The sequence below is a fragment of the Pan troglodytes genome, chromosome 6, assembly GCF_028858775.2.
Source record: "Pan troglodytes isolate AG18354 chromosome 6, NHGRI_mPanTro3-v2.0_pri, whole genome shotgun sequence".
NCBI lineage: Eukaryota > Metazoa > Chordata > Mammalia > Primates > Hominidae > Pan > Pan troglodytes.
The window spans coordinates 81,233,519-81,247,066 of NC_072404.2; the positions used below are offsets into that span (position 1 = coordinate 81,233,519).

General features: G+C 50.5%; 2 protein-coding genes across 18 annotated transcripts in view; one reads left to right on the top strand and one right to left on the bottom strand.

Annotated features, from left to right (window-relative positions):
- The window catches only part of LOC751032 (uncharacterized), a 341,389-nt gene that overhangs the window by 188,755 nt on the left and 139,086 nt on the right, over positions 1-13,548 (top strand). The gene's annotated exons all lie outside the window — the stretch shown is intronic.
- Positions 45-7,768, bottom strand: LOC129135505 (speedy protein E12-like). Of its 2 annotated transcripts, XM_054655751.2 has the most exons (7): positions 7,457-7,768; positions 6,267-6,485; positions 5,183-5,241; positions 3,873-3,958; positions 1,211-1,454; positions 984-1,088; positions 45-128 (listed from the first exon to the last, which is right to left on the bottom strand). In XM_054655751.2, exons 1-6 carry the CDS (start codon positions 7,584-7,586, stop codon positions 1,029-1,031), a joined length of 798 nt encoding a protein of 265 aa, XP_054511726.1. In that variant the 5' UTR covers positions 7,587-7,768; the 3' UTR covers positions 45-128; positions 984-1,028. The 2 variants fall into 2 exon arrangements, with proteins under 2 accessions (XP_054511726.1, XP_063670541.1); XM_063814471.1 differs by having other exon boundaries at positions 111-1,088.

The following is a 13,548-nucleotide window of genomic DNA, read 5'->3' on the forward strand; positions in this document are numbered from 1 at the left end:
TGTCAAGAATGGTCCAGGTTCTTCTAGATGATCTGCACAAATGGTTCCTCTCCTCCTTCCTGATGTCTGCCATTAGCACTGGAATAAAGTTCCTGCTGAAAATCCACATCTCCCCTGGGTCCGGTGTTCTGGAAGTGAGAGAGACAATGTCACACCTCAAGGAGGCAGCTCTCTAGACAGGAAGGTTATTCACGTCCCATGTCAAGTCTAGCTAGAGTTCAGAGCAATTGAGAAGTGCAATTTTATCTCCTGCCTTTCATTCTATACCCTGCTTCTGAACCATCGTGTTGAACCGTGAAACTCACGCTTTGGTGACCCTGACTCCAAAACTTAATACACCCAAGGTCAGCCCCAGTGCTCTGCTTCATAGCAAGGACTTTGGGTGGGTCTTCCCAGGGAGTAGGGCACCCTCAGAGAATGTGGCTTTGGACTTCATCACAGCTGGGGCCTTTTGTGTCACTTCAGATCTAAACTTGTAACCGTGCTAGATCTGTTTCTAATGTGACAACATCACAAACCACGAGTCCAGATGCCTAATCCATAATCCTACCTCCTCATGACAAAGTCTCATGCTCTGTGCTCAACATGGTTAGCTGCACAAGATGTAAACCAAAGCTTCACTGAACCCTCGACCCAAATCGGTAACTCAAGTGCGTCAATCATAATGAACCTCCCCGAACTCAGTATTTATGATTATTTTTGAGGCAGGGTCTCACTCTGTCGCCCCGGCTGGAGCGCAGTGGCAGGATCAGGGCTCCCTGCAGCCCCGACCTCCCAGGCTCCAGCGATCCTCCTGCCTCAGCCTCCTGAGTAGTTGGGAGTAGAGATGCCTCCCACATCGCCTGGCTAATTTTTGTATTTTTGTGGAGAGGGGATATCTCGCCACGTTGCCCAGGCTTGAAGCCAGATCAAGCAATTGGGTTCCTTGGATTTCCGAAATAGACCCCAATATTCTGCCTTTACCCCGGAGGATGCAGATGTACCTTCTCTCAGGCCGATGACCTCAGGCCTCCACGGTCCCTGGAGCTCTAGGAAAGGTGGGCGCGATCTCGCGCCCACACCCAGTGCTCTGGGTCATAAGCCTGGATCTGGAAAAACAAACGCGCTTTGAGAAGACGGGGACTCCCCAGGATACCCCTCTCTCCCCTCGTCCAGCCTCCAGCCCACCCGATTCCTCCCCACATCCTCCACCTCCCCAGGCCCCACCCACCTCCTCCAACTCCTCCGGGGAAACCCAAGCCCTGCAGCGCATGGAACAGAAGAACTGGAACCGACGCTTCTGGAACAAGGCTATCTGAGAGCAGTTCTTCCTGGCCCTCGGGTTCATGTAACGGCATAACTGGAACCAAAGCTTAGGGAGCAAGGGTATGCGAGAGCGGGTCTTCCCGTACAGGAAGTAGAAGATCTTTTGTTTGGGGGCCTCGTCGTCCTCCTCCATGTCATTGGCCAGATAGCTGAGGACAGAAATCAGGTTGCTGCTCAGAGGCACCACCAGGAGAGACCTCCGGCTGAGGTCAGCTTCCCAGAGAGGAAGGTAAGGGACGGTCCCTAGCTCAGGACTGGCACCCACCCTGCAGAGAGCCACACCTTCCTCAGGAGGGCTCTGCTGGACAGAGACCTGATGAAGGGCGTCTCCCACTCCTTCAGGATGGAGACAAAAACCCAACTGGTGACCAAGAGTGGTGGCTTAGGCCTGGAATCCCAGCACACTGGGAGGCCGAAGCAGGAGGATCACTTGAGGCCAGGAGTTTGAGACAGGCCTGGGCACCATAGCAAGACCCTCGTCTCTATTAAAAATATAAAAAATACGCCAGACGCGGTGGCTCATGCCTGTAATCCCAGCGCTTTGGAAGGCTGAAGCAGGTGGATTGCTTGAGACCAGGAGTTTGAGACCAGCCTGGTCAACACAGAGGAACCCCATCTATACTAAAAATACAAAAATCAGCCTGGTGCGGTGGCACACCCATTAGTCCTAGCTACTCAAGAGGCTGAAGCATAAGAATTGTGTGAACCCAGGAGGCGGAGGTTGCAGTGAGCCAAGATTGGGCCCCTCCATTCCAGCCTGAGAGACACAGCAACACTCTTGTCTTGATAAATAAATAAATAAATAAATAAATAAATAAATAAATAAATAAAAACTGTCCAGGTGTGGTGGCACAGCCCTGTAGTCGGAGCTAATCAAGAGGCTGAGGTGGGAGGATCGCTTGAGCCCAGGATATGGAGGCTGCGGTGAGCTATGATCTCACCACTGCACTCCAGCTTAGGGGACAGGGCAAGTCTGTCTCAAAAAAAAAAAAAAAAGCAATTGAATACACTGATATTTTGCCAGGACCCTGCCTTCTACAGGCATCTAGTCAAATGGGACTGGGAGTAATCAGGGGAGATGACCTAATCCCAATGTCACATTATAATAGGATGTAACTGGTGAGCTACGGGCATGCAGAAGTTGGAAGATGAGGGAAGGCATCACAGAGGCTGTAGGGTGAACCGACTTCAAGGAATGGGTCCTTCCCTTCAGAACCACATGTGTGCGGGACACCCAGACAGAAAACACAAATGCAAAGTCAAGTGGAGGGCATTTGGAAGGAGCAGTGAAGCCAAGCCAGGAAACACCAAGATGGCGAGCCAGTGTGGTTGTAGAGATTGTAGAGAGGGTGGAATTGGCACTGTGGACCCTGGCCTCGATAGAGAAAGACATCAGCTAAGGAAGTTGTTCAGGTGGGCGGTGAGGTTGTCGTGCTTTGGAAAGATGTTCAGGCTGCACTAGGAAGCCCCTTGGCTTGGGGAGAGACTCCAGGAGACCCCAGCAGGGAGCATTTGACAGTGGATTCGAGTGATGCAAGGGGGACCTAGACTGTGACCTCTGTCACGGGAACCCGGAGGAGGTTGATGGCTTTTGCGGTTGATGTGGGAAGGAGAGAGAGAGAAGAACCGGAAACGTCTGCTTGCTGGGGGAAGTGTCATGTCCGCTGCTCCGCTCCTTTTCTTCTCCCCTTAGGAGCGGTTCATGGTTCCTTTTGTTTTTTGTTCTTTTTTTTTTTTTTTTTTTTTTGAGACGGAGTCTCATTCTGTCGCCCAGGCTGGAGTGCAGTGGTGCGATCTCGGCTCACTGCAAGCTCCGCCTCCCAGGTTCACGCCATTCTCCTCCCTCAGCCTCCCGAGTAGCTGGGACTACAGGCGCCCGCCACCACACCCGGCTAATTTTTGTATTTTTTTTTTTTTTTAAGTGGAGACAGGGTTTCACCATGTTAGCCAGGATGGTCTCGCTCTCCTGACCTTGTGATCCGCCCACCTCGGCCTCCCAAACTGTTGAGATTACAGGCGTGAGCCACCGCACCTGGCCTGTTTTACTCTTTTATTTGTACACTGGCATTGGAGTTTGTTTTGTTTGCCTGTTTGTTTTTTTTTTTTTTTTTTTTTTTGAGAAAAAGTCTCACTCTGTTGCCCAGGCTGGAGTGCAGTGGCTCAACCTTAGCTTACTGCAACCTCCACCTCCTGGGTTCAAGGGGTTCTCTTGCCTCAGCCTCCCAAGTAGCTTGGATAACAGGTGCACACCAACATGCCCGACTGATTTTTCTATTTTTAGTAGAGACGGGATTTTGCCATGTTGGCCAGGCTGGTCTCAAACTCCTGACCTCAGGTGATCCGCTTGCCTCGGCCTCCCAAAGTGCTGGGATTACAGGCCTGAGCCACCACGCCCAGCCTGAGTTTCTTTTTAGAGACAACAGTCTAAGATACTATAATCCTGTCTTTTTTGTACACAGAATAAAGAGGACAAATAGGTGAAAGAATAAAAGAAAGGCTGCAATCCCACTTCCCCCGCTGTCCCAGGGCATTGGATATTGATGGATAGGAGGCAGCAAACCACTCACAGAGCCAGGAAGAAATGAATGCGTTGGTATTGCCAGGAGGGGAGGCCGGCCCGGCTGAAATACGCTATGACCATAGCCAGGAGATACTGATGGAGAGAAAGGAACACAGAGAGGGAGAGGTCACATCTTGGGAGAGGAAGATTGTGGAGATAGTGGAATGGGGGTCTGGGGAGGGGTTGCCCATCAGAGAAGGGACCTCAGCATTGGGGTGACTGTGCTCATGTGGAAATTGCGGGGTGGAGGGGTATTCGAAGGTCGGATGCAAATCCGAGAAGCCGGAGGAAGGGTTTTCGGTGATGCTCCCAGGATGGTGGGCTCCGATGGGATCTTGGGAGGGGGTGTGTCTAGGTCGGCTGGTGTCAGGAGGGTCTTTTGTGTGCCAGGCAGAGAACTGTCCCAAGGAGCTGAGAGTAGAGGGCCCCGGAGCTTCAGGACTGCAGCCAGACTGTGGCCCAGGGCTCAGATCCCAAAGGACCCATAGGAGAGGCAGGGGCCACTCATTCACTCTGCAAGAGACCAGCAGAGTCCTGAGGGAGATGCTGACAAATCATAAAAAGACAAAGAATAGCCGGGAGTGGCAGCTCAAGCCTGTGATCCCAGTACTTTTTGAGAGGTGGAGACAGGAGGATCACATGAGCCCAACAGTTGGAGAACAACCTGGGCAACACAGCGAGTCCCTGTTTCTACGAAGATTTCAAAAATTCGTTGAGCATGGTGGCATGTGCCTAGTCCCAGCTCCCCAGGAGGCTAAGGAAAGAGGATTGCTTGAGCCCAGGAGTTAGAGTGAGCTATGATCATGCCACTGTACTCCATCCTGGGGAGCAGAGCTGGACTCTGTCTCAGAAAAACAAATGTGTGGGTGCCAAGACTCAAGACCATGGGAGCTGGTCGGACACAGTGCTGATGTCCGTAATCTCAGCACTTTGGGAGGCCAAGGCGGGTGGATCACCTGAGGTCAGGTGTTCGGGACCAATCTGGCCAACAGGGCAAAACCCCGTCTCTACTAAAAACACAAAAATTAGCCAGGCGTGGTGGTTCACGTTTGTAATCCCAGCTGCTTGGAGGCTGAGGCACGAGAATCGCTTGAACCCAGGAGGCATCAGCTGCAGTGAGTCAAGACCGAGACACTGCCCTCCAGCCTGGGCAACAGAGCAAGACTGTGTCTCACAAAACAAAAACAAAAACAAAAACAAAAACTGTAGGAGCATCTGGTGGGAGGGGGTGGAGGGAGAACTGTGGGTTTGGAAGCTGCGCCCTCCCCCTGGCCGTGCGTTAGAACAGGAACACAGTTACATAGAGAACAACCTTACCTTGTCCGACACCCTCAGATCTTTGTCCCAGGCCAGGAATCTTTTAATGACAGGATCCTCTGTGATTAGAGAGCAGATATCAGCGTGAGAAGCAGGACAGGGTTTCCGTGGGAGCAGCAGGGCAGTGAGGAGAAGTGTGCCTCCCGGGGGAAAGTCTCAGGATTGTGGCCGCGGGTGAGGTGGATGGGAGAGGGGAGAATGACTTTCACTGGGCAAGGGAGAGAGGCTCCTGCTCTGAGACTCCCCTGAGAAGAGGCCGAAGGAGGCCCTGGGTGTGAGAATCTACAGGATGTAGAGCTGGGAATCAGCCAGGACCCCCTCCAGCAGACACGGAGGGACCACTGCAGAGTCATAAAGGAATTCCCATCATTTCCTCATGAGGCAGTCACACATCAGGGTGTGACCATGGCCTTGGTATCCCTCACTATGGATGGAAACACTTAGGTTTAGAAAAGTCAGTAAGAAACATTAAGTTTCAGAGGGCACAGCTGAAACCACTTTTTTGATTTTGTTTTTCTTTATTTGATTTTTATTTTTATTTATTTATTAATTTATTTTGAGACAGAGTCTTGCTCTGTGGGCCAGGCTGGAATGCACTGGCCTGATCTTGGCTCACTGCAACCTCTGCCTCCTGGGTTTAAGCAATTCTCCTGTCTCAGCCTCCCGAGTAGCTGGAACTACAGGGATGAGCTACTGTGCCCAGCCTTGGTTTTTCTTTTGACGCAGACTTTTGCTCTGTCACCCAGGCTGGAGTGCAGTGGTGCAGTCATAGCTCACTGCAGCCTCAAAGTCCTGAGTTCAAGCAATCCTCTTGCCTCAGCCTCCCAACGTGCTGGGATCTCAGGCGGGAGCCACAGCGCCTGGCCCAAAACCAAGCTTTCTTATCCCAAGCACCGACCTTTATCAAGTCTACCTAATCCTCTGTTGTCTCCTAAGTGTCCCTCATGAGTGATCACTTCAGAGTCCTCCCGCATGGAGAGCTCACCCACTGGGGCATATTTTTCCCATTGGAAAAGTGTGGTTATTGGAAGTTTCCTCTTTAGAAAGAACAGGATTGGAGGTGCTCTCTGGGGTGTCCTCCTACCAAGCAGCCTGTTGAAGGCCTCGTAGTACTCAGGGAGCACGAGCGACACTCGCCGTCGCTTCGCCTTCATCTTGAGGCCACACAGCGTCTCCGCCACCCAGGTCTCCTCAGGCTCAGGGGCGAGCTCCTGCTCTGGCTCATCGTCAGATTCATCCAAACACTCCCTCTTCCTTTTCCAGCCAAGGGACCTACGTGGGGGGCTGGGATCTACCCCAGGGGCTGAGTAAAGAAACCAGGCCACCGTGTAATGCTTCTGCAACTGATCACGTTAGACCCCGACCCCAAACCCCAAACCACTCTCCATCCTCCCCAGCCTCGCAGACTGCTGGCTTCTCCAAGCCACCTTTCTGACTTTCTCCTCTGCTCAACCCCATGTGCCACTCCTTCCCCTCCCCATTCTTCCCTCTCTCTGTCCTCAGAACACTGCCTCATATCCTTCCCTGGTCCCTGGCTCTCTGAATCCCTCTTTTTTTTTTGTTTCGAGACAGAATCTTGCTTTGTCACCCAGGCTGGAGTGTAGTGGTGCAATCTCAGCTCACTGCAACATCCATCTCCCGGATTCCAGTTATTCTCCTGCCTCAGCCTCTCAGGTAGCTGGGATTACAGGTGCCTGCCATAATGCCCAGCTCAATTTTGTACTTTTACTAGAGACAGGGTTTCACCATGTTGACCAGGCTGGTCTCAAACTCCTGGCCTCAAGTGATCCGCCTGCCTTGGCTTCCCAAAGTGCTGGGATTACAAGTGTGAGCCACTGCACCCAGCCTGAATTTCTCCATTCTTCCCACACACCCTCCCCAGGTTCTCCTTCCTGACCTCTGATCCTTCTTTTTTTCTTCCTCTTTCTTTTTTTTGAGACAGCATCTCACTCTGTCACCCAGACTGGAGTGCAGTAGCACGATCTCGGCTCACTGCAACCTCTTCCTCCCAGGCTCAAGTGATTCTCCTGTCTCAGCCTCCCAAGTAGCTGGGATTATAGGCACACACCACTACCGCCTGGCTAATTTTTGTACTTTTAGTAGAGATGGGGTTTCACCATGTTGGCCAGGCTGGTCTTGAACTCCTGACCTCAGGTGATCTGCCCGCCTCAGCCTCCCAAAGTGTTGGGGTTACAGGGGTGAGCCACCACGCCTGGCCCCCTTCCTTCGTCTTAGTCAATCCTATGCCACCTCTTCTTCCTCCAGTCCCCTCACCTGATGGTCCCGACACTTCATCATCCACCACCTCCTGGAGGGGGTACCCTGAGGTGCTCCGCTGGGGGCTCTGCTCTTCCTGGGGCTGCGGTTGATGGCTCATGATGATCTTTCCCAAAATCTGTCCCATCTCACCGAACCTAGTCTCTGTTCTGTCCTTGGTCTTCTTCTGGACACTGCTGGGATCCAGAAGAGTGTGTTATGAATTCTCGAGGCTGGGAGAAGTCAGGAGTGGAGAACAGCTCTGAGAAGTTACTGTTGTCCAACTGAACTGCCAGGTGCCGACAGAGTCCGGTCCCTCCAATCAGGAAGGTTGGAATCTCTGATGTCATCGTTCATGCCAACCTGGCAACTAGTTTGAACAAAAACACATGTAACTGCCAGGCTGATCTCTTGTCCTGGAGATCCTGGGTGAATGGTATCTCCTGCCACTGTCCCAACCTCAGACCACTGTCCAAAAGCATCTTCAGGGTCTCCGCATCCCTCTGTTCCCTGTCCCAGCAGAGGCTGTGTCCTCTCCGCTCAAAGCTTGAAGCGTATTGGGGTCTCCTCTTCTCTGTACATGCCCGTTCCAGAGTCCGGTCTGGTGGGAGAGGGATCAGGATGGGAAAGAAAAGTAGGGTAAGCAGAAACGATGAAACCTTACAAGAGTGAGATTATCATGTACAAGAGATCCCAGGAACATTGACTTGATGAAAAAGTCACATCAGAGCACTCAATTTGGCAGAGCTTTTCTGCCGAATGTCTACTGACATTCACTGTCCGAGATTCTGTACTGGGGGTACACGCGTCCTCTGCCCTAAGGCATCTTTGAGTCCAAGAGATATTTTGAGGACTGGAAATCATAGGAAACTGCCCATGAGTTCACACATATTTCCAATGGTGTCCCCAATTTCAGGGAGTCCACGGATCACCTAAAGCCAGCCCCTCCAGTTTGGCTAAGAAACTCTATATATCAAGTTTTGTATCATATGTATTGCTCTTAACTCAGAAAATTCCACCATTTTTGGCAGTGGTTTATTTATTTATACCATGGAAGGAAATGGTTTATTTATGAATCTATATTATGGATATTCTATAAGATACTGGGTGTACAAAAAGACTAAGTCGAAAAATCTCAGCTGTGCACAGTGGCTCATGCTTGTAATCCCATCTCTTTGGGTGGCCAAGGGAGGAAGACTGCCTGAGGCCAGCAGTTCAAGACCAGTATAGGCAACATAGCAAGAGCCCATCTCTAAAACAAAACAAAACAAAACAAAATTAGCCAGGTGTCGTGGCTGGCACCTGTGTTCCAACAACTTGAGAGACTGAGGTGGCAGGAGGATTGCTTGAGCCTAGGAGTTAGGGGCTGCGGTGAGCTGTGATCGTGACACCGCACTCCAGTCTGGGCAACACAGCAAGACCTTGTGTCAAAAAAATTCTTTTAATTAAATATAAAAGAGTTTCATGACATTCAGAGACCATCCAAAGAACCTGTGGGTTCCGGCCAGGCACAGTGGCTCACACCTGTAATCCCAGCGCTTTGGGAGGCCATAGCAGGTGGATCGCTTGAGGTCAGGAGTTTAAGAGCAGCCTGGCCAACATGGTGAAACCCCATCTCTTCTAAAAATACAAAAAATGAGTCAGGCATGGTGGTGGGTGCCTGTAATCCCAGCCACTCAGGAGGCGGGGGCAGCAGAATGGCTTAAACTTGGGAGGCGGAGGTTGCAGTGACCCAAGGTTGCACCATTGCACTCCAGCCTGGGCAACAAGAACAAAACTACATGTAAAAAAAAAAAAAAAAAAAAAAAAAGAGAACCTGTGGATGAGTTCCCACATGGCTTCCTAACGGGCTGCGGCTCTCCTAGGAGTCTCTCGCTCATGGGAAAGGCACAAACTGAATGCGGAAGGAAATCCCATTGCTGTGGAAGTCCCATTGTTAGGAAGCTCTGCTTTTCTGGAGTTCAAATTTGCATTCATGACGCTTGAAACCGTCAGAGCTGGGTGTGTCCTCCTACAACAAATCACTTTACTCTCTCTCTCTCCTAGTTAACAGGCTTTCAAATATTAGAACATCCATGTTCTGACCTCATTAAAATTGCTCTTTTGTGGAATGAAAAGCTCTGATTTAACCCGTCTTTAAGCCTGGTATGCATATTCCTCTCTGTTCCGGCCACCTTGTCTAGACACACTACACTGAGGCAGTGCCCATCTTAGATGATGTTGATACATTGTCAAAAAATGGGCAAACCAGGTGCGGTGGCTCACACTTGTAATCCCAGCACTTTTGGAAGCCGATGCCGACAGATAACCAGAGGTGAGGAGGTTGAGATCAGCCTGGCCAACATGGTGAAACCTGTCTGTTTTTCTGTAAAAATACAGAAACAATGAGCTGGGCGTGGGAGTGCACTTCTGTAATCCCAGCTACTTGTGGGGCTGAGGCAGGAGAATCACTTGAACCGGGAAGGTGGAGGTTCCAGTGAGCCGAGATCACGACACTACACTCCAGCCTGGGCGACAGAGTGAGACTCCGACTCAAAAAAAAAAAAAAAGTGCCAGACAGCCCAGGTTTGGTCTGATATGTTCAGAAAAAAGCAAAACAGTCACCTCTCACCTTTTCTTTTCCTGCAATGATGCCGTTTAATACAACAATGGCTGTAGGTATGCTGCAGAAATATCATTCAAGTGAAACAGAAGGGCTTTCCTGGCTGGACACAGCGGTCACTCCTGCAATCCCAACACTTTGGTTGGCTAAGGTGGGAGGATTTCTTGCGGCCAGGAGTTCGAGGCTGCAGTGAGCTGTGATCCACCACTGCATTCCAGGCTGGGCATCAGAGTGAGGCCTCTCTCTAAAAAAAACCCTTCACTCCCCAAAAAAAGGGATTTTCAAATACCAGCCTTTCAGCATGAGGATCACATGGAGGAACATTAAGACACAGATGCTGGGACCCAGCCCTATTGATTGTAATTAAAAAACTGAGGTGAGGCCTGATTTAGCTCCGTCATTGGAATCCATTCAGATTTGAAATTCTCTGAGTTGGACAGTGCAAGAGAGATCCTAAAGAAAGCAAAGTCACTGTGGACTGAAATGAGCTGACAAGGTTTTCTGAGCGTGGTGAAATATGATCTGGGCCTCGCTTGGGAGGGCTGTGGCCAGGCCTTGAGTCCGTGGCTCAGTGGGGCCTTCTGAAACAGCCTCCAAGCCACGCCCCCCCCCTTCATTTGCTAGTGGATGACCCCCTCCAGCAGCTTTGGTGCTGATGGGAATAAGTCGACCTGCAGCGGAAGTTCAGCCCAAGTCTCAGCCCAGCAGCTTCTCCACACCTGTCCGGGGTCTGGTCATGCTGCCGTCTCTGCGGTTCTCTGCGGAGTCGTGGTTTCTGTACCTTGAAGAGAACTTCCCCTCTGGGACCCAGAAACCCAGTGAATCCTCAGGAAAAAAGGGAATGAAATTACTGAAGACAACTCTGTGGCGGGGAGATGGAAAAGAGGCTCTCTCTTTTTTTTTTTCCTAATATTTTGAGACAGAGTTTCGCTTTTGTCACCCAGGCTGCAGTGCAGTGGCTCCATCTCGGCTCACTGCAACCTCTGCCTCCCAGGTTCAAGCGATTCTCCTGCCTCAGCCTCCCGAGTAGCTGAGATTACAGGCACCCACCACCACTCCCGCCTAATTTTTGTATTTTTTTAGTAGGGACAGGGTTTCGTCATGTTTGCCAGGCTGGTCTTGAACACCTGACTTCAAAAGATCCGCCCGCCTCTGCCTCTCAAAGTGCTAGGAATACAGGCATAAGACACTGCACCCGGCCTGTTTTTGTTTTTTAGAGACAAGGTCTCTGTTGCCTTGGCTGGGGTGCAGTGGTACAATCAGCTCTCTGTTGCCTCCTGGGCTCAAGCAATCCTCTTCTCTCAGCCTCCCAAGTAGCTGAGACTACAGGTGCATGCCTGTAGTAGATATAGCATCTTGCTCTGTTGCCCAGACTGGTCTTGAACTCTTGGTCACAAGCGATCCTCTTGCCTTGGCCTCTCAAAGTGCTGGAATTACACGCGTGAGCCATTGAGCCCAACCAGATAAGATGATCTTTAAGGGCCCTTCCCATGGTACCATATCCAAGTCAGCGAGACTGTGGCTATAGCAAGTTTAACATAACCAGATACGCTAGTATTATGGGCTGCATGGTGTGCCCCCCACCCCTAATTCGTGTATTGAAGCCATGACCCTCCAGACCTTAGAGGTGACCTTATTGGAACCAGAGTCTTTACAGAGGTGATCAAGTTAAAATGAGGTCACTAGAGGCCAGGCACGGTGGCTCACACCTGTAATCCCAGCACTTTGGGAGGCCGAGGCAGGCAGATAATGAGCCCAAGAGACCGAGACCATGATGTCCAACATGGTGAAACCCTGTCTCTACTAAAAATACAAAAATTAGCCAGGCGTGGTGGTGTGGGCCTGTAGTCCCGGCTACTCAGGAGGCTGAGGTAAGAGAATCACTTGAACCCGGAAGGCAGAGATTGCAGTCAGCCAAGATCATGCCACTACACTCCAGCCTGGGTGACAGAGTGAGACTCTATCTCAAAAAAATAAAAATTAAAAAACTAAAAACCTACAGCACGGCCTTTTACATAATGCAATGGTTTGGTAAGCACATGCACCCCAGGGAGGTAGTGGCAGATTCAGTCAACCTTCCCAGCAGCGTGGAGACGCAGTCAGGCATAGCAGGTGTTGATGTGGTTTGAACCCACAGCTTGGCTCAAATCCACACTCCCCTACTTAGTACCGAGTGAAGCCACTTACCCTCTAAGTGCCTTACTTTTCTTTTCTTTTCTTTTCTTTTTTCTTTTTTCGAGATAGAGTCTCGCTCTGTCACCCAGGCTGGAGTGCAGTGGCATGATCTTGGCTCACTGCAAACTTCGCCTTCCAGGTTCAAGCAATTCTCCTGCCTCAGCCTCCCAAGTAGCTGGGATTACAGGTGCCCACCACCATGCCGGGCTAATTTTTGTATTTTTGATAGAGATGGGGTTTCACCATAGTGCCCAGGCTGGTCTCGAACTCCTGACCTCAAGTGATCTGTCTGCCTCGGCCTCCCAAAGTACTAGGATTAGAGGCATGAGCCACCACACCTGGCCACTTTTCTTATCTATATTTGTTATGTGGATGACTTGTGTTAACGCAAATAAGATGCTGCTCGTCATCTTTAAAGAAAATAGGTGGCAACCTGTTATAGCAAGTCCTGTTTTTATTTGTACTTATGAGGCTTTAATTAAACGCTAAGAATTAAAATGCACATAATATTAGACTTTACCTCACAAACTGGCTTCAATTATTCGATGAGACTTATATGTATTACTTAAATGAGGTTAAATTTAACCTTTAAAAAATGATTTATTGTGGCTGGGCACAGTGGCTCACACCTGTAATCCCAGCACTTTGGGAGGCCAAGGCAGACGGATCACTTGAGGCCAGGAGTTGAAGACCAGCCTGACCAACACGGCAAAACCCCATCTCCGCTAAAAATACAAAAATTAGCCAGGCATGGTGGTGCACACCTGTAATCCTAGCTACTCAGGAGCCTGAGACACAAGAATCGCTTGAACCCGGGAGGCAGAGGTTGCAAGGAGGTGAGATCACACCACTGCACTCCAGCCTGGGCAGTAGAGTGAGGCTCTGCCTTAAAACAAAGAAAAATGATTTTGGGGGATGATGGGGTGTCACTATGTTGACCAGGCTTGTCTCAAACTCCTTGCCTCAAGCAATCCACCCACCTCAGCCTCCCAAGTAGCTGGAATTACAGGCACATGCCACCACGCCTGGCTAATGTGTGTGTGTGTGTGTGTGTGTGTGTGTGTGTGTGTGTGTGTGTGTAGAAACAAGGTCTTACTGTGTTGTTTAAGCTGCTCTCAAACTCCTGGGCTCAAGTGATCCTCCCACCTCGGCCTCCCAAAGCATTGGAATTACAGGTGTGAGCCACCTCACTGAGCCCTCCACCTTTCAGCTGAACGCAGAAAAGTACAATCTTTTAACCCAAAGCGTTCCTCACACTTAGGGTCAGGAAGAGCCCTTCATGCCCTGGAGGCAACTACTAACCCTCTGCTAAACACTCTGACTCTGGGTGTGA

What these genes read in the sequence shown, in the direction of transcription:
- LOC129135505 (XM_054655751.2), bottom strand. Translation starts at nt 7,586, where the DNA reads ATGGGACAGATTTTGGGAAAGATCATCATGAGCCATCAACCGCAGCCC. An exon ending in TGAAGTGTCGGGACCATCAG is followed by an intron (nt 6,486 to 7,456) that starts GTGAGGGGACTG and finishes TTCTTTACTCAG; the next exon opens with CCCCTGGGGTAGATCCCAGC. An exon ending in CCCCGGAGGAGTTGGAGGAG is followed by an intron (nt 1,089 to 1,210) that starts GTGGGTGGGGCC and finishes TTGTTTTTCCAG; the next exon opens with ATCCAGGCTTATGACCCAGA.